Source organism: Penicillium psychrosexuale (assembly GCF_028828465.1).
Source record: "Penicillium psychrosexuale strain IBT 29551 chromosome Unknown utg000003l, whole genome shotgun sequence".
NCBI lineage: Eukaryota > Fungi > Ascomycota > Eurotiomycetes > Eurotiales > Aspergillaceae > Penicillium > Penicillium psychrosexuale.
Window position 1 is genome coordinate 889816 of NW_026643188.1, and position 18887 is coordinate 908702.

The 18887-nt window shown below is 49.2% G+C and overlaps 7 protein-coding genes across 7 annotated transcripts; 5 read left to right on the top strand and 2 right to left on the bottom strand.

Annotated features, from left to right (window-relative positions):
* Positions 1-1477: 1477 nt before the first annotated feature.
* On the top strand, positions 1478-4004 carry N7518_004252 (Ras GTPase activating protein IRA2; the record flags this gene model as incomplete). The annotated part of the gene is made up of 4 exons (XM_057185179.1): positions 1478-1691; positions 1739-1872; positions 1935-3783; positions 3844-4004. The coding sequence occupies 4 exons, from the start codon at positions 1478-1480 to the stop codon at positions 4002-4004; spliced, it is 2358 nt and encodes a 785-aa protein (XP_057041949.1).
* Positions 4005-5227: 1223 nt separating this feature from the next.
* On the top strand, positions 5228-6418 carry N7518_004253 (SEC14 family lipid-binding protein; the record flags this gene model as incomplete). Its single annotated transcript, XM_057185180.1, has 3 exons — positions 5228-5466; positions 5596-5719; positions 5777-6418. 3 exons carry the CDS (start codon positions 5228-5230, stop codon positions 6416-6418), a joined length of 1005 nt encoding a protein of 334 aa, XP_057041950.1.
* An 828-nt stretch (positions 6419-7246) lies between these two features.
* N7518_004254 (uncharacterized protein) lies at positions 7247-8219 on the bottom strand (the record flags this gene model as incomplete). The annotated part of the gene is made up of 2 exons (XM_057185181.1): positions 7247-7987; positions 8043-8219. 2 exons carry the CDS (start codon positions 8217-8219, stop codon positions 7247-7249), a joined length of 918 nt encoding a protein of 305 aa, XP_057041951.1.
* A 365-nt stretch (positions 8220-8584) lies between these two features.
* N7518_004255 (uncharacterized protein) lies at positions 8585-10068 on the top strand (the record flags this gene model as incomplete). Its single annotated transcript, XM_057185182.1, has 2 exons — positions 8585-9631; positions 9697-10068. 2 exons carry the CDS (start codon positions 8585-8587, stop codon positions 10066-10068), a joined length of 1419 nt encoding a protein of 472 aa, XP_057041952.1.
* Positions 10069-10294: 226 nt separating this feature from the next.
* On the top strand, positions 10295-12790 carry N7518_004256 (uncharacterized protein; the record flags this gene model as incomplete). Its single annotated transcript, XM_057185183.1, has 1 exon — positions 10295-12790. One exon carries the CDS (start codon positions 10295-10297, stop codon positions 12788-12790), a length of 2496 nt encoding a protein of 831 aa, XP_057041953.1.
* A 3013-nt stretch (positions 12791-15803) lies between these two features.
* On the bottom strand, positions 15804-16579 carry N7518_004257 (peptide alpha-N-acetyltransferase MAK3; the record flags this gene model as incomplete). Its single annotated transcript, XM_057185184.1, has 2 exons — positions 15804-16058; positions 16145-16579. The coding sequence occupies 2 exons, from the start codon at positions 16577-16579 to the stop codon at positions 15804-15806; spliced, it is 690 nt and encodes a 229-aa protein (XP_057041954.1).
* Positions 16580-16752: 173 nt separating this feature from the next.
* On the top strand, positions 16753-18754 carry N7518_004258 (phospholipid:diacylglycerol acyltransferase; the record flags this gene model as incomplete). The annotated part of the gene is made up of 3 exons (XM_057185185.1): positions 16753-17061; positions 17132-18539; positions 18609-18754. 3 exons carry the CDS (start codon positions 16753-16755, stop codon positions 18752-18754), a joined length of 1863 nt encoding a protein of 620 aa, XP_057041955.1.
* Positions 18755-18887: the final 133 nt, after the last annotated feature.

Sequence of the window (18887 nt, forward strand, 5' to 3'; positions counted from 1 at the left end):
CTACCTTGAACTTATAACGTCCGTGTCGAGGGATTTTGGGGGAAAAAAACCTCAAGGTGGATTCAGTGCACCCCCGCATAGTTTGCTTTTTAATGATGATACTATCAATTTAAATCAATCAGCCAAGTTCCGCATATCATTCGATATTCATTGGATAATAAGAAAAAGGCAACTTGGAACCTTGAAGACCCAAAGCTTGGTTTCTTCCCAGGGGTTGTACTGCAAGCCCAACCCACTGGTTCAATCCGGGACTACATCTATGATAGGAGAATATAGCAGAGAATATCAAGAATCAAATAGAAAGTAAAACATCTACAAGCATGTCGGATGTAGCCGAGACTCCGCTATGGTTTGAGACAACCCATAGGCATACCACGGATGTATATTGTACATCGGATGTACCTAAGTGGTATGACTCTTGGGAGAATGAGGCCATAAGTACTGAATGTGTACATAAGTACCGAATACGTGAGAAGATTGGTTACGCGTAATTAATTGATAAGGCCATACTCCCGTACTTGGTATGGGCTCAACCTGAAACCAGGTTGTTGTGTCGAGTAGTTTGCGATTATTGTATCCATATTCATATATTAGGATTCAATTCTAATCTACGGACAATATATATAGACATCAGCATTCAAGTACCAAATAACATTCCCGAGACATCCACATGGAGGTCTCGTGGGCTTAGCCTGAACGGTTCAAGTCTTTTACAATATAGACGCAGGTACCGGTTAGCGCAACCCCCCTGCAGACATGAAACCGTGTCACCTTCCTGTAATACATTTTTATTTGGTTGTGTTATGTCCTTGATGTTATTGCTTTTTCTCGAGCCGTTGAGAAATATAAAAGAGAGATCTGACGTCAGGATGTTCTATGATTAACAAGTAAAACAAGTCAAAGTACGGCTTGAAGTTAGCGCGCATGGGCCAAATCCTGAAGACAAGGATGTTGATCGAGATCTTCCTAACAGTCCAGGGCCATATTCTCCAGAAAGGAGGGTGTTCCTAATAGTGGCGAAGTGCATTGGGCCAGGGGTAAAAAAAAGGCTGTCCCCCTTGCATAACAAGATACGTCTCATTCCCAAATTTGTTTTTTTTTATAGAAGAGAGAGAATATGGCAGTAAAAAGAAATAGAAATTAATACGAAAATAATAACACAAAAGATAAAGCAGAAAAATACAAAAAACCCAGTTCCCCAGAACCGCCCTAACAGCAGACTAACGAAATAAATAATCTCCCCTCTTTACTTTACTTGACCCTCAACCCCCCCCCCCCTCCTTCTTCTTCACCTTGATGATTCTTTTCTTTCTTCATTGATTCACCACAGTACCGTGGTAAATCGGTCTCGAAAACCCCATATCCTCGGTACGGGTGTCTCCTCTTTTACGGCCCCATTCTCTATCTTCAAGTCCCTACGCCAGGGTCATCGCAGTACATAGTCAACTCCGACGATCGTCACCCCCCTAATACCACAATGTCCGTTGCGACGATGCTACAACCCGCATCCAGACAGTCACGGGCATCCTCCTCCTCGTCCTCCTCGTTTCAGCCCGTGGCACGACATAACACAATGTCGTCGCACGATACTCGGTCGCTCCGCCAATCCAAGCGGATGTCGGTCACGGCTCTGTACCTTTCCATGTCCGCCAAGGATCGAGACTTGGAGATTTCCGATGACTTGGCACGAGGTACGAATTCTGGCTGATCCCTAATGGTCGCGCTAATCCTCCGACAGCACAGAAGCACCTGCGCGATTTGAAGTCGAGGATCTCCTCGCAATCGAAGAAGAATTTCGTGTTGGAAAAGGATGTGCGATATCTGGACTCGCGAATCGCATTGCTCATTCAGAATCGAATGGCCTTGGAAGAGGTAAGGATTCTGTTTCCGTGGCAATCGACACACATCCGCTAACCTGTTATCTTTCGCTCCAGCAAAATGAAGTCGCCAGCCACCTCGACGATACGGCAGACCCGCAGGAAGGGTTCTTCCCGAACGATGAACGAACCCAGAAGTACGGCAACCTTCTTTTCCTCTTGCAATCAGAACCCCGACACATTGCCCACCTCTGTCGACTCGTTTCCATGGCTGAGATCGATTCTCTCCTCCAGACCGTCATGTTCACCATCTACGGAAACCAGTACGAGAGTCGCGAAGAGCATCTTCTGCTTACTATGTTCCAGTCCGTCCTCACCTACCAATTCGATAACACACCGGAGTACTCGTCTTTGTTGCGCCAAAACACCCCAGTTTCTCGGATGATGACCACTTACACGCGCCGTGGGCCCGGCCAGAGTTATTTGAAGCAGGTGCTAGCAGACCAGATCAACTCTCTGATTGAATTGCGGGACGTGGATCTGGAGATCAATCCCTTGAAGGTTTACGAAACCATGGTTAAGCAGATCGAAGAGGAAACTGGCTCTCTTCCGGATTACCTGGCCCGGTCTGTGACTGCCGAAGATGCTGCTGAAAATGCACAGGTGCAAGCCATCATCGCCCCACGTTTGAAGATGTTGACGGATATCGCGAACGGATTCATCACAACCATCATTGACTCGGTAGACGAGGCTCCGTACGGTATTAGATGGATCTGTAAGCAGATTCGCAGTCTGTCCCGCAGAAAGTACCCCGATGCACAGGATCAAACCATCTGCACACTTATTGGTGGTTTCTTCTTCCTGCGCTTCATCAACCCGGCAATCGTTACTCCTCGCTCTTACATGCTGATTGATGCTACGCCCACGGACAGGCCGCGCCGTACCCTGACGCTAATCGCTAAGATGATTCAGAATCTGGCGAACAAACCTTCCTACGCCAAGGAACCTTACATGGCCAGCCTACAGCCCTTCATTCAGCAAAATAAAGAACGTGTCAACAAATTCTTGCTTGATCTGTGTGAAGTGCAGGATTTCTATGAGAGTCTTGAAATGGACAACTATGTGGCCTTGTCGAAACGGGATCTTGAGCTCCAGATCACTCTCAATGAGATGTATGTCATGCACGGTCTCCTAGAGAAGCACAGTACATCGCTAGCCCAGGACCAATACTCGCACCTGTCTCTGCTGCTCCAAGAATTGGGTGGAGCTCCCCCTCAAGTTCCCCGCAAGGAGAACCGCACCATCACCGTGCCTTTGTTTAGTAAATGGGAGACTGCTCTCGATGATTTGACAGCCGCTCTCGATATCACTCAGGAAGAAGTGTTCTTCATGGAGGCCAAGTCAACCTTTGTCCAAATCATGCGATCCCTGCCCCAGAACACCTTGGTTGCACGCCGACCTCTACGCCTCGACCGCATTGCCGAGGCTGCAGCAACCTTGAAAAACGATGCCGTAATGGTCCGCAAGGGCATCCGAACCATGGAACTCCTCAGCCAACTGCAAGACATGGGCGTGATTGACCGCTCTGACGAGTTTAGCTTGCTTCGTGACGAAGTGGAGCAGGAGCTGGTGCATCTAGGCTCGCTCAAGGAAAAGGTTCTGGAAGAGACGCGGAAACTCGAGGAAGTTTTCGCGACTATTCGCGACCACAATGCTTACCTGGTAGGCCAACTGGTAACATACAAGTCTTACCTCCACAACGTGCGTAGTCAGTCCGAAGGCAAGAACCGTGGCGGCAAGACGCCAAAGAACCAGGAACTTGGCCCGTACAAGTTCACCCATCAGCAGTTGGAGAAGGAGGGTGTCATCCGACGCAGCAATGTGCCAGAAAACCGACGAGCGAACATTTACTTCATGTTCAAGAGTCCCTTGCCAGGGACCTTCGTCATTAGTCTGCACTATAAGGGTGAGTCCTTGGATTTAATCTTCGAGGAAAACGGAACATCATTGCTAACGCATTATTTAGGACGAGCCCGTGGATTACTGGAGCTTGATCTCAAGCTAGACGATCTCCTGGAGATGCAGAAGGATAACCTTGAGGACCTCGATTTGGAGTATGTCCAATTCAACGTCACCAAGGTGCTTACACTCTTAAACAAACGATTTGCACGAAAGAAGGGCTGGTAAGGGCGCTATACACCCCAGGCTCCCCAGAGTCCCCCTTTGATGAATGATGAGCTCGAGCGGAGGTCGGACAGCTCCCCCTATTTGGTCTTCCATATTTACTTCGCCTGCTCAGCCACCTGATGACCGACCGTGCCCTAGGCGCTTAATCTTGCGATGAAGATGGACAAATATGTCATGCTTCTCCATCCCAAATAATAGATCGGATGACTGCTCTATGCAACGACTGAAATCTGCCCATCTATGCAGTTCGGGCGAATGCCCTTTGTGCGTGTCGCCGACACGCATATACTCTTAATGGAGAATGATCAAGGCCCTCTCCCCGCTGGTACGGGGGATGTCGATGATCCTGTGATTTGTGTCCTTTCCCCTATCTTTTCCTATTATGCTTGCCATTCCTATGTCTCTCATCCTTTCAATGTCTATACCCAGCGCATAGTTGTTACCATTTGTTTTTTTTTCCCGGTTTCATTGGGGGCTCGAGCCCTATAATCCCCCGGCATGTCCTTCTGTTTTGTGTTTCAATCACCGCCCAGACCTGTACGGTCCCATGCGCTGTGTATAATAATGCCTATTTGTGATGCTGTTGAATTGTTTTCAATTGAATACCCGTATGTTATGTTGTGAATCGTTTATTTCTCCACTGAATGCCTAGGCAGATTACAATTCATTTCGGGACTGGCTACTATGATATATCTGTCTTCTTTCGTAAGGTCTAATATGTCAAATGCTGGTGTCCACTGATAGTTATGGAGTGGATTGATTCGTCACTCGACACCTCGACACCGCCACGTCTGCCCCTCGCCTGCTTGCCCCCTTTTTCTCGAGTGGAATCTTCTTTTCGAGTATGCGTGCTGTTGAGATATCTAAATTTAATAAAAGAATAGTACAAATCTGGAGTCGGGAACAGATAGGAAGTGCTATATATTCTATATATGCTACGAAGTACATACAATATAGTCAATCCTTTGTACCCAAATGACAACCTAATAACTCAACTAATAGTCGACCTGCAAAATGACGATAGTCTTGGCCCCTGTAAATCCCTAAGAAGTTCTTTGACAAGGTGGTTTTATTGTTGTTCAATAATAAGAAATAACATTGGTCCCCAGGCTTTTTTTATCTTAAAAAGTGGCCACTTACGCTAATCCCCTCCGCCTCCCGCTCTTTTTCCAGAACAACAACTCTCCTCTTCCCCTTCGACCATATACCTCCCATCAATCACAATGGCGGCCACAGAATCCCAGTTGCCTACGGATCCTAAGTACGACCACTACGACTTCCCCACCACCGCTCCAGAAACGCAGCCTGGTCACCCCGGCCACACCTCCCCCGAACAGGATGCAAAGGTGCAACAGCTCCGCGCTGAGCTCGAAAAGCTCGGCTACACCGAACGTTTGGATACGCTGACCCTCCTGCGATTCCTGCGTGCCCGCAAGTTTGATGTTGAGGCCGCTAAAAATATGTACGTTCCTCGATTCTCAAAGGGCATGGATGTTTGTTTTTTAGAGCAGTTGGCAGAAAGCTTTCTATTCCGGAATTTCTTAGCTTTCGGCTTTTTGTCGAGGCCTAATTGTCTAACTTGATATTTCAGGTTCACTGCAAGCGAGAAGTGGCGCAAGGAGTTCGGCACCGATGATCTGGCTCGCGACTTCAACTACACCGAGAAGGAGGAGGTCTTCAAGTTCTACCCTCAATACTACCACAAGACGGACAAGGTTGGTCTTCTGTAGCTTATACGCATTCAGATGCAATACTGACATAGTGCCAAACAGGATGGCCGCCCCGTCTACATCGAGAAGCTGGGCAAGATCGACCTGAACCAGATGTACAAGATCACCACCGCCGACCGCATGCTGCAGAACCTGGTGTGTGAATACGAGAAGCTGGCCGACCCGCGTCTGCCCGCTTGCTCACGCAAGGCCGGCAAGCTGCTCGAGACCTGCTGCACCGTCATGGACCTGAAGGGCGTGGGCATTACCAGTGTGCCGTCCGTCTACGGGTACGTCAAGCAGGCCTCAGACATCTCGCAGAACCACTACCCCGAGCGTCTGGGCAAGCTTTACCTGATCAACGCGCCGTGGGGCTTCAGCAGCGTTTTCAGCGCCGTCAAGGGCTTCCTTGACCCCGTTACCGTTAGCAAGATCCACGTCCTCGGCAGCGGATACCAGAAGGAGCTTCTGTCCCAGGTGCCCCCTGAGAACTTGCCCGTCGAGTTCGGCGGCACTTGCAAGTGTGAGGGTGGCTGTGAGCTCTCCGATATGGGCCCCTGGAAGGAGCCTGAGTGGGCCCGTACCCCTAAGTGGGCCCTGCCTAAGGAGGAGCCCCCTCACGCTGGTGAGCTTCTTATTGAGGACGACCCTGCACTTGCAAAAAAGGATGTCGAGGGCCAGGAGGCTGCTCAGACTAGCGCCTAAGCTTGCTGAGCACGTTTCCTTGTCTTATTTGTTGGAGATCCAATGAGCCGATTGACAATCTCCTTTTATATGGCGACTGAAATCAGACATCCAGATGGGGATGCTGGAGGTTTGTTTTCAACCCCGATCAACCTGAAAATCTCAAAAAAAAAATATTATCTGGCGGTCCGACAACCCCCAACATAACCCCAATTCCCCGAGGCAAACCGGAATTCCTCTCTTCTGGTAGTTTCAACACCTCTTTCCCGATCCATCCACAGCCTGTGGACCCTTACCCTACATTCGCTTTTTGCGTGTGCTTTTTTTGTTCCGATCTAGATATCATGGAGAGCTTGCTTTTGTTTTTGCTTTTGCCTATCAAGATAAGCAGCGTGTGGCTGCCACTCCTCTCAGTATAGAAGGGCCAGGACGCGATGAAATTTAAAAGCGAGTTGGTGTGAAGATGGTGTTTGTCTTGGTTGTTTCTTTGTTGGTAGTGTATACACGAATGAGCACATATTGAAATGGTAGCTGTCATGTGTAGGACACTATTTGGTCTTTGTTATGCTTATGCTTATGATGTACGATGTAGTAGCAGTAGCAGTAGGAGAAGTAGAAAACCAATAATATTTGCCTTTGGTATAGAGATAGTAGACAGAGTTTAGTCTGAATATGAAAGACGATGTGTAGGATTTTGACTCAATGGAGCCATCAAGAAGGAAAGACATGGTATCATGATCCCTAGGACAAGCCCAGGCCCCCCAAACGCCCCCAACAAATTGCAAGCATAAAAAGAAGAAAAAACGAAGAAGAGAACGCTAATCAAGCAACCCAAAGTCCTCAAGGCAATCACTTATTCATATTCTCCACAACTTCAGCAGCACGGCCAGCTCTCTCAGCCTTGCCCACCGTCGTTGCCAACGCATTACCCTCCACACCGGCCTCCGTATCAGCATTGCCCTCGCCCTGCAAGCGGAGCAACATCCGCAGAGCATCCTCATAGACACTCGCAATATCCCCACTCTTCCACCGCTCCTGCTCTGCCTCCGTCCCAAGCGCAGCCTGCAACGTCCACGCCGGGTCATAGTTTCCACGGGGGCGTCGCGAGAACGCCTGGGCCCCTGTCCTCACCGACCCAGTTCCGTTCGGGATAGAATCAATATCCATACCATCCGGCTCTTGGCCGGGTGTTGTGTTCTCGTTCTCGTTTTCATTATTCGATTGGGGCTGCAGATTCGTAGATTCGCCCATTTCCGTATCGTTATCGGCATCTTTCCCCCCATTTCCAATCTCGTCTTCGTTTTCATATTCTTCTTCCTCCTCTTCAATCATCTTCTTCAACTGCGCGGCATATTCTTTCGCCGCACGTCTCGGCGCATCCCGCCTCTGCTGCGCGACTGTCGTGTTTAGAGATTCCAGCTGCGCGTACAGCGATGTCACACGCGACGCAAGCTCTGTATCGTATGGCTCGTACTCGATTTGTTCAGTGGGCGCGGTGAAAGCTGCCGGGAAAGGGAACTGTGGTGAGGTGGAGTCTATGCCGTTGATGCTGATTGAAGTTGAGGCTGATTCGAAGGTTTGGTTTATGTACTATTTGAAGTTAGAGTCTAGAGATACGTGGATTTACATGTTGTTCTGGTCTCACTTCGTCGATTAGCTCCCGGACGCGTTCGCGCATCGGATCTGGGGTGTCATTATCCGTTGCGGAAGGGGGGAAGTAGAGGTCGAGTTTTCGGCGCGATAGGGCAACGGTATTGGCGTAGAGGTAGGTGAAGTCTGCTGGAGATTGAAGCTCGACTTTTCGATAGTGTGGTGCTGCCATGGTGGGCTCTTGTGGTTGTTGATGTTTTTCTCTGTTCCGATTTGTAGGAGAAATGGCCTTGGCATTCCAAGGTTCATCCCCGCAAACGATGTCATCGATGTTGCATCAACTTACTCTCCAAGGTTGACTTTTTTCGCTCTCTATTGTTTCCTGTTTTCTGTCATTTCTTTCTTTCGTTAAGATAATCTACAGATAATCAACAGTTCTACTTCCCCATCTTATATCCCTCCTTATACTCTGATACGACCCCTTGAGATAATGCAAGTGCAGTATACTCAGTGATATTCTACACTACAGGGCTCGAGGAGCCACTGGGACACATCACCACCATCCTATACATTCCTTTACATACCCTCACACCGACCATGGAGAGGTCGACTTCCATTTCCCTCGTGGATAATACCGTCCCACAGCAACCCACCGGTGAAGGACCTCCACCGGGCACATCGACTCATCACCACAAAAGCCTGACGAAGCACTTGAGCCGTGCATCTGTCCACAGCCAGCTCGCAAAGCGGAAATATGCAAAATGGCAACCCGATCGACTTGGCATCAAGCCAGACACGAACGACTCGCTTAGCCGAGAATCGTCCCAGGTGCGCGGAGACTCGATATCAGCAACCTCCACTGGAGAAGCCAGCGGGACCGGAGATATCGAGACAGCTGACCTTGCTCCGTCGCGAGTCTCGACTAATAATGGGAGCGGCAGCGGCAGTGGCCAGGTGAACGGAATAGGAGACCAACCCAACGGCCATGAGGACACCAAATCCCGCTCAGAAATGGACGTTCTCTACGAGAACCAGCGGGGCTGGTTCGCTTTTGGTATCCCACATTACTCGCACAGCTCACTGTTGAACTTTGATCCCAGCCCCTGGATGACTCAGGACCGAAGAGTCAGTCCTGTTAATATCACAAATGCCCAGCTACCTGATCCAAGCTGGGAGTGGACGTGGAAGACATGGTATGTCGACATGTCTGGTGATACCGATGAGCAAGGGTGGCAGTACTCTTTTTCGTTTGCCTCGTCTTCGTGGCATGGTACGCAGCTGTGGTTCCATTCGTTTGTTCGAAGGAGACGGTGGGTGAGACTACGGACTAAGGCCCATCCACGGCGAAATCGTGATCGCTCGGACTTCGAGAAAGCCCACATGCTTAATGAGGACTATTTTACGATTCATTCATCCAAGGCCAGAAGTCGGGAGCAAAGCACCGCAGGACTGTCCCGGGTGGACACTGGATTCTTGACTCATGCCAGCGCGACGGTCGATGAGGAGTCAGATGTCGATGAGATTGCGGATATACCCAGTTTGATGCATGCTTTGAAATTAGCCTCCATTGATCGAGAGAGGATTGATGCACTGAAGAAATTTATTGAAGTTGGAGGCGACGAGCTCTATTATCTGAACGACAAGGTGAGTTGGGTGATTTCCTCTAATCTATATGTTGAGACCGGGCTAACTCTACTTTGGCATATCAGATACCAGATATAATGTCCATGTTCTTATTCCAGACCTCACGCTGGCAATTTGTAACATATCTTTCTGATGTCATTCGCGGGCTCTCCAAAACTCCCACTGATTCTGATAAGGACGCCGATGCAGTCCAACGCAAGAAAGACAATCTCGCCCGTGCCGCAGAATCCTGCAAGCATCACATTACCGGACCGGATTTCTTTAAAGATGATCATGGGGAGTCAGGAACGGAATTGTTAGACTTGACTCCGGTGGCCAGGCATGATACACTAATGGCTAAGCGACCGGTCTTGAAGGAGCGTGTGAGGTCGATGAAACGGATTTTCAAGGGCATTCCCAAGGCCGCTGAGATTGACCATGAAGGACACATTTATTAATGTATTAAAAGTTCTCTGTATAGACCAAATAAATGTTGTTATTGGGAGAATCACATAGCGAAGTATAGCAGCTCACCCGGCAGAGCCAACCTCCGGCCACCGCCTACCCGTTCGGCGGCTAGCAATTTTCGGGGCAAAAAGGTCCATCGAAAAACACCTCAGCAACGCGCCCAATTCTACTCTCCTTTCCATTCATGTCTCCGGTGCCATTAGAGCATCGTCCCTTATGCTCTTGCGTGGCCGCCCGTGTCTAAGGAGGCGTCTGTCTGCCGTCTTGGACACTGTCGCGACTGGCCCGGATGAGCCTCTTCTGTTTCTCTATCCTCGCTGGGCTGCGCCTGCTTTGCAACGCCGACAGATATCTTCCCTGAAGTCGATTGATACTCCAGCGAGGATAGGCCATACTTCCAGTGGCCCATTTCGCGCAGCAGTCCGCTCCTCTCCTTCGCTTTCTCGACACTCGCGCCAATGGATTTCCTCTGTGTCTTCCGCCCGGTCTCCCGACGAGTTAAATCTGCAACCGTCCCCTGCGGCGGTTGGAGAGAATCCTAACATAAGCAAGGGCAAGGAAACCGGCTCCGATGGTCTGAATCAAAGTGGTGGAGGTCGGCTCTCCGCAGGTCAGAAACAATCTGTCAATTCCCTCGCAGATGCCGAACACGCCACTTCTCGAGAACCGCTACGGGGCTTCGCGTTGACAAGAGCGAAGAGAATACAGCAAGGTCGACTGCACAACAAACCCCTGAACGCCAACTCTTCGTCTCCTACGCAGAGACAGCTTTTTTTACGAAATACATCAATTCGAGATCGGAAGAAGTTGCGGTTTCGCGAATATATGAAGAAAAAGTATCAATCTCGTTCAGCAAAGCTCTTCGACAATGCTTGGTTTGATACAAAGGAGATTCTGGACCAAGTGTACCGCGATATCCGGAGAAATCCCCAGAAGAGTTTGAACAAGAAGGAGATACTTGTACCAGAGGAGACCCTTGCTCTGTTTTCTGGTGTGACCCGTTATACCTTGAAAGAGAATATTTGGTACATTGCGCTCCACAATGGATGTCGTGTGCACATTCTACCTGCAAGTCAGAGCAAGGGATTACTCCGTCGAGTAGTTTTGAGTGCCACCGACCATATCATGGCGCTGGTGGAAGGGCATTTTACCCGTGCACAGAGCCTACAAGCTAAGGGAGATCCACTGGTTGATATTCACAAGCCACCGGTTCCAATGTGCATTTCTCGGGGCGCGATGCAGCGTTCGAAGCTGCCTGTACCGTTGGTTCGTGGAAATTGGCATTTCGGTCAAACGTCGGATACCAGCTCGAATTTGGACGAGATCCTGCTACCTCGTCCGGTTATCGCCACCGTGAAGGAGTTTAACGAGCACATCGAGGATGTCACATCTGCGAGACAACCAACGCTCGATGAGAAGGCCATGTCTCTATCAAAGCTTCCGCACCTGGTCCGGATTAAACGACATCTTGAGGCGCTATTCATGGAAGAAACATACTCCAATTATATCTCGACTGCGGCTTTAAATAATGCACTAGAATTCCTTTGTCGACATGAGTTCCTTGAAACTGCCCGATCCTTGTTTTCATGCACAGAGCATGTGGCTACCACTGATACATATAACATCTTGTTGCGAGCTGCTGCGCGGCGTCAGGATGTGGCTGTCTTTCGTCACTTCCTACGAATGATGCCTCGATTACACATGCGCCCAAACCCAGAAACATGGCTCGCATTGCTCAGCGCCCTAGTTGACCCTAGCGAAAAAGCCCAACTCATTGAACATATGGTTCAGCGTGGCCACATGTCCAACCTTTCCACCATCCACAGCGCGCTCCAGGAGACAATCCAAGATTCGCTTCTAGTGCACTTGGACAGTGGGCAAGATATAGGCTCCTTCATTGGCCTCATGACCAATACATGGGGTGCTGATTGGTTCAGCCCTTCCATTATTGGCCAGATGTTCAGTGTGCTCGCTCGATTGAAGGACTTCGATTCCATAGACCGGCTCATGGAAATCTGCATCGACAACAAACTCACCGTTGACAGTTATCCGCTCGGCCATATCGTGCAAGCGCTGGGCGCGAATATCCACGTCGCTTTGCATTATACCCTGCGGTTTTTCGAGAACCCTTTGTTCGAGGTAACCTCACAAAATTGGGAGGATTTGTTTTTGGCTGCCTTCAGGCACCGCCAGTACAACATCTGTCTAGTTATATGGCGATATTCTTGCATGAAAAGAACCGTGACCTACAAGATGAAACAGGCTGTCTTAACTTCCTTATGTCGCAATGCGTCCTTTGGTAAACCCACGAGACTCAACAAAGATTTATGGAGTTCCGATGCCGGCAAGGTCATTATCGGTATCGACCAAAACCATGAGAGCTACAGGCTCCCAGACTCTATTCTTGACGATATACCCTCCGAGTTCCGTCACAATCCTATTCTCTACCTCATCGGATGGAAACCCAGGGGTGAACAGCGTGATCTCCAAATTCGCCTTGCCAATGCCCTCATCAAGCGTGACATGATTCTTGGTGCAACCCGCTATGTCCCCCAGCATCCTTCCCCGATCATGCTGGATGCAGCGTCCATCTTGGATCAGGAATGGCGTGGTGTACCGCGGCCTTTGACTTGGAAGATGCAAAACGCCATTCAAGTTCCCATCGTCCGCAAAGACAAAGACCGAGAGCAAGACAAAAACAAAGACAAATAATCTCCCAATCCTCCTCCCCTTTGCATCATCATTATTCGATCCTTCTACCTTTTTGACGCTAGCGTGTTGCATGAATATCCCTTCTGGCGGGCTTGTTTTGGCTGGTGTTTGTTTTATGTACGCTAGTCTGCCTACTTTCCCGTCACCTTGTATCTTAAACTTGTACATTATTTGGAAATATAGAATCATAGAGCTTCAATGTCCAGAATAACGCCATCTGAGTATATATTCATTCAATCGTGAGCGAGCACATTCCCTCTTTCAATATAAAAACCCTCAAAATCTAAGCAATGCATCGAGATCATTCATAAAACTATTATAGGCAGAAATAGGGTCTTCAGGAACTCTCTCTTCCTCCGGTGAAGCAAGGCCCCCATTGAGAATCTCAGCTTCGCGAGCCAGCGCGTTCTCCCACCCAATCCTTGTCTCTGCGGGCATTGGAGACAGAGACCGAGACTGGGACCGAGAAGCAGGTATGCTGATCCCCTTCACCTCCACACAATCCGTATATAAAAGATCAGACTCAAAGCTCCCGGGAGAATCCAGCACTGACGAATACACATCCCGCCTTCTCTCATTTGGTGCAGTTTGGCAGTGTGTAATGCCTCCTCCAATTCCAGGCGAATGTGGGGAAGTAGAAGTAGAAGTAGAAGTAGAAGTGAGGGAAGGTAGTAGCCGGCGCATCTCGGAGTAGAACGAATACATCGAGCTCCAGGGGGGTATATCGTGATCGGTTTCTTCTGGCAGATAGCTGTTGAGCTGGAGTTGGGGTTCGTGTTTATTACAAGCTTTCTGGCTGTTGTGGTTGCGGTTGGACAATTGTTGCCGAGTAAGTCTTTCCAACAGTTTTGTAAGTCTTGCTAGTATCTATATTTTTCTTCCTTTTAACATACCTGTCAATTGAATCTCGCGGAATGCAGGCTTGACCTTCTTTGCGGCAGTGGGTGCACTGTTTATATGGTGGGGAGATGTCACATCGCTTTTTCCGGGTGTGGCAGGCCACGCAGGCTATCTTGCCAGGTCGACGACCTTGCTTATTTGCTTTTGTAATCCCCAATGGGCCTTGGAGTCGAATTGTGCTTAAATCCATTGGAGCTTGAATATGAGGATTCTAAAATATAGACGTAGGTGGGCTATATATGGAGAACGGGTGCTCCACACTTTTATGATGATCCAGACTTACCCCAAAAGCCGGCACAACCGTGTTGGACGTTCCAAATTGGGGAAATCCAGAATTGGGGAATGGCCAATTTGGGGAAATCGACCTCGGGAGAAATTGGGGAAATCTAGATTTGGGGAAATTTCCAATTGTGGCCGATATCGTGGCGATTGACTGATTGACTTCAAGAGTTCAATATTACAGCAGCATTCCTAATATACAATTCCGTGTTATATCATTCCGTATGTGATTCTAATTTCTTCTCATGACTTAATATATATGAGTGGCAAGGTCAATAACTACTACTCCGTACTTTGGACTAATATCATACTACGCTAGGATCCACATAGAATAGGAGTACAGAGACACATGTAAATGGCTAGAAAGATCGACACAGGTCTTAGATTGTTTGCACAATCGCATTTGAATCGCAGTTTTCAGCCACGGCGCCGGGAGTGCCCGTAAAGGATAGACAACCCTGGAGATCATGACTGATCTAAAACGGAATGCTACACCTGGGAATGTTCCTCGTATACCATATATAGATTGATGTCTTGTTCATAACCCAAGAGCATACTGTTGGAACAGTATATTCCGGGCTCGGTGCATACTACCTACTCCGTACACACGGCATGCCGAGAAGCGGTGCGGGGACATTGGCTTTTGCCTCCTTTCCTTTTTTATCAACGTCATCTATGATCTTCTAATAATAACTCATGATGATTCCATATTCTGCTACGTAGTGCAATTTACCCTAGAGCCACCTCTCCAATCTCACCGCATATGCTTCTCCAAGCACTTGAAGATTTGAAACATTTTTGTACCCAAGGCGACCTCGAAAGATTTCAGAGCACTTTGAATAGGTCTATCGGCGCTAGCTCACTTTCCTCTAACTCCAATATAGTGGATAAGTGTGATGATTCAAGCCATCAAGCTGGGAAGAACCTGCTTCTCTATGGAGTGCCTTTATTTCCGGTGTATATATGTGAGGCCATCAACACGTCTTTTAGACAACGGATGGGATATCAGCCAGTCGATGGGCCATGGATCCCCAAATTTTGGGGGGGGTCGAGCTGTCAATGGTTCAAAGCTGCCTCCTTGTGACGTCCAATGATTCAATACTAATCCCTTGTACGATGTCGAGATGATAACATGCTTCTTGATCACGGAGCCGATCCTAATCGTCGATGTAATATTGATTCCACGCCACTCTCCTACGCTGTTGAACACGTCTCTTTGCCACTCGTGGGTCTGCTACTCAATCGTGGCGGCGACGTTACAGAAGGGTAGGTTTTGCACCGCGCAGTTTCTCGCAACTCCGATGCAGTGGAGGTCCTGAAGCTCCAATTGCTCGATCAACGATATCATGTATCAAGGTCGTCGGCCTTCTTGGGACATGAATTTCTTAGTGGGAGAAACTGTTCTGCACAAGGCAGTATTCCTTCGCAAATTCGATGTCATCCATTCCCTTCCTAGCGAGAGAGCGAACCCTAACCTCAAAGATGTCAGAAACCGTCATACAATGTGCTGATGAAGATATTCGGAAGAGGATCGCAGGATGGGCACAATAATGAGGCAAAGGTCGACATAGGGGACTTCATGGAAATACAAGTACGGAGTACATATGTGTAGGTATTGCATCCCCCTTACATTACATATCCTCAATCATAACAGATTAGCCATTCGGCACACTATTCAGGCAATTTGTCTTTCTATACAATATAAGTTCCACAAGGACGCCAGCTCCCGTGAGTTATATATATATTCTGGTCATTTCCCATTATCATGACATATCATGCCAGCACAGCTTGACAGAGCAACGAGTTAACTTCAAAACGCTGCTAACAACCAAAATCAAACCAATGACCCCATGTTTGCATGAGAATGCCCTTCACACCTGTCAGGAAGACCGGGTACTGGTGGTGGAAGACCATAGGGATCAACAAGTGCCGTCCGAATCGCACCCACACCTTCTTTAAGGTAGAGCACAAGCCGGTAGGCCGAGTTGCCATTCAAGTAATATCGGTGGAGCTGTTTGCTACGCAGGAAGCCCAGCCGCTCATATAGTTTGATCGCGCCAGTATTGGTGATTTCGGTTTCGAGGACGATCTGCCCAAACACGTACAAGTCAGCCACCATACCCTCGAGATCACCCTATTTGCGGACCAATAGCCACCTCCACTGTGTAGACCTACCTCATCTGCATCCCGCTTGATCATAGCATCGATAGCCATGCGCACTAGCTTGGTTGCAATTCCCCGGCCACGGTACTCTTCGCGCACGGCCAGCATGGCGATATAACCTCTCAGCGGGCCGTCGCGGTGTGGCTCTAGCTTCGATACCACGACCCCGACCATCTCGTTATTGTCGTCCATCGCGAGGAAACACAGGTCACCCCATTGGTATAGGAAGTAGCGGTAGACGTAGATGCTGTAAGGTTCGGACAGATCTTTGGAGATCAGCTGGCGCATTGCGGCAACATACTCCTTTTCGCGTGAATTTTCATATCGCACGTAGCGAAGATCGGGAGCATTGCTCATCACAGCGATGTCATTGAAGTGGGCTGATGGTTGGAGTTGACGGAGGGGAGGGGGTGGGATGTGTCCGAGAGGAAAGTTACTCGCAGCCATGTGATGCCGATCCGCCCGTTCGCGGACTTATGCGCTTCCGTGTTTTTGTATCCCCTTCCTTTTCTTCCTGCTTTCTTTTTCTTCGAATTTGTTTGTCTTGTTCTTGATATTGATTTCCAAGGCAAATCGCACCCGGTCCTCTCCTTCTACTCCCTCCCTCGCGGTTGGTTGCGATGCTCCGTCGCCGCACGGGCAAGGACGGGGTCCCGCCCTCTAACAAAGATAGCGGTACGGAAACCAAGGAAGAACAGCTTCGTGCGGAGTCTGTTGACCCAAAAGCCACCCAGCTAGTTATCAAGCCCCGGAGTAAACGTCGCAATGGGTTCATCTTTATGTTGGGCGGGATCTTCGGCATCTTCATCGCCTTGTTTTTTGCAAACCAGCATGAGGTCATAAGCCTGGATTCGCTCATGGACCTGAATCTCGATTCATGGATTGATGCTATCCCACAGGGAATTGTGAGTGACGTGAAGGAATTCTCGGTACGTGCTTTTTAAGGGATCTTATCTCTACATCTAGTTACCAGTTGACTGACTTCCAACCGGGACATAGCAACATGAACGCGATACCGTCAGCTATGATTCGTTTGCCGTTGGGTTACAACTTCGCGCCATGGGTGTAGAAGCCAAACACCCTATCGTGATGATCCCTGGAGTTATCTCGACTGGCCTAGAGAGCTGGGGTACGGGGGAAACTTCGCGACAATACTTTCGCCGACGATTATGGGGCAGCTGGAGCATGATGAGAGCGTTAGTTATGGATAAAGCTGAATGGAAGAACCATGTCATGCTCGATCGGGAAACAGGCCTTGACCCGCCTGGCATTAAGCTCCGTGCGGCGCAAGGATTCGATGCCACGGATTTCTTTATCACAGGGTATTGGATATGGAATAAAATCTTGGAGAACCTGGCTACCATTGGCTATGACCCGACCAATGCGTTTACGGCTGCGTACGACTGGCGACTTTCATATCCCAACCTTGAAGTTCGTGATAAATATTTCACTCGACTCAAGTCCTACATCGAGACCGCAGTGCACATACAGGGCGAGAAGGTTACATTGGCATCGCACAGCATGGGATCACAGGTGGTGCTGTATTTCTTCAAGTGGGTAGAGAGCGAGGACCACGGAAAGGGCGGCAAAGACTGGGTTAACAAACATATTGACTCGTGGGTCAATATCAGCGGTTGCATGCTGGGCGCCGTCAAGGGATTGACTGCCGTTCTGTCTGGAGAAATGCGGGATACAGCGCAGCTGAACGCCTTTGCTGTGTATGGTTTGGAGAAGTTCCTATCGAAAGAGGAACGCGCGGAGATCTTTCGCGCGATGCCCGGTATCTCTAGCATGCTACCAAAAGGCGGCGAGGCTATATGGGGAAACTCAACTTGGGCACCGGATGACCAACCAGGCCAGCCCCTGACCTTTGGCAACCTGATCCATTTCCAGGAGACCAACTCATCCGTGACAAAACGTAATCTCACCACGCCAGAGAGTCTTCAGTACCTCCTAGACCAGAGCGAGGATTGGTATCGGAACCAGGTTCTAGGTAGCTACTCGCACGGCGTGGCACATACAAAGCGCGAGGTTGAAGCCAACGAGAAGGACCCGCGCACATGGCTCAACCCGCTTGAGTCGCGCCTGCCCCTCGCCCCAGACATGAAGATATACTGCTTCTATGGCGTGGGGAAACCCACGGAGCGCAGCTACTTCTACCAGGAAGAGACCGACCCACTGGTCAAACTCAAGGTCAGCATGGACACCACCATCACCAACAACGAGGGCATTGACCACGGCGTTTTAATGGGCGAGGGCGATGGCACCGTGAACCTGCTTAGCACGGGCTACATGTGCGCCAAAGGCTGGCGCATGAAGCGTTATAACCCAGCCGGCACAGAGATCAAGGTATTTGAGATGCCTCACGAGCCCGATCGCTTCTCGCCCCGCGGTGGTCCCAACACTGGTACGTACTTCTTTGCTTCCTTACCTAACATTTTCCCACGATATATGACAGGCGACTAATTTCATATAGGGGACCACGTGGATATCCTAGGCCGTGCCTCACTCAACGACCTTCTTCTCCGTGTCGCCGGCGGCAAAGGCGATTTAATCGAAGAGACTTTCTTCTCCAAAATCCGCGAGTATGCGGATCGTGTACAAATCTTTGACGACGAATAGATCAAATGGGGTCCCTTACGACTGTTCTGAATATTTGGCTCGCGTTTTGATACACTTGATACACCCACATATGTACCTCCTTCTAGACATCTGGGATTTTTTTTTCTTTCTTCTAGACGGATGGGGTTTTTGC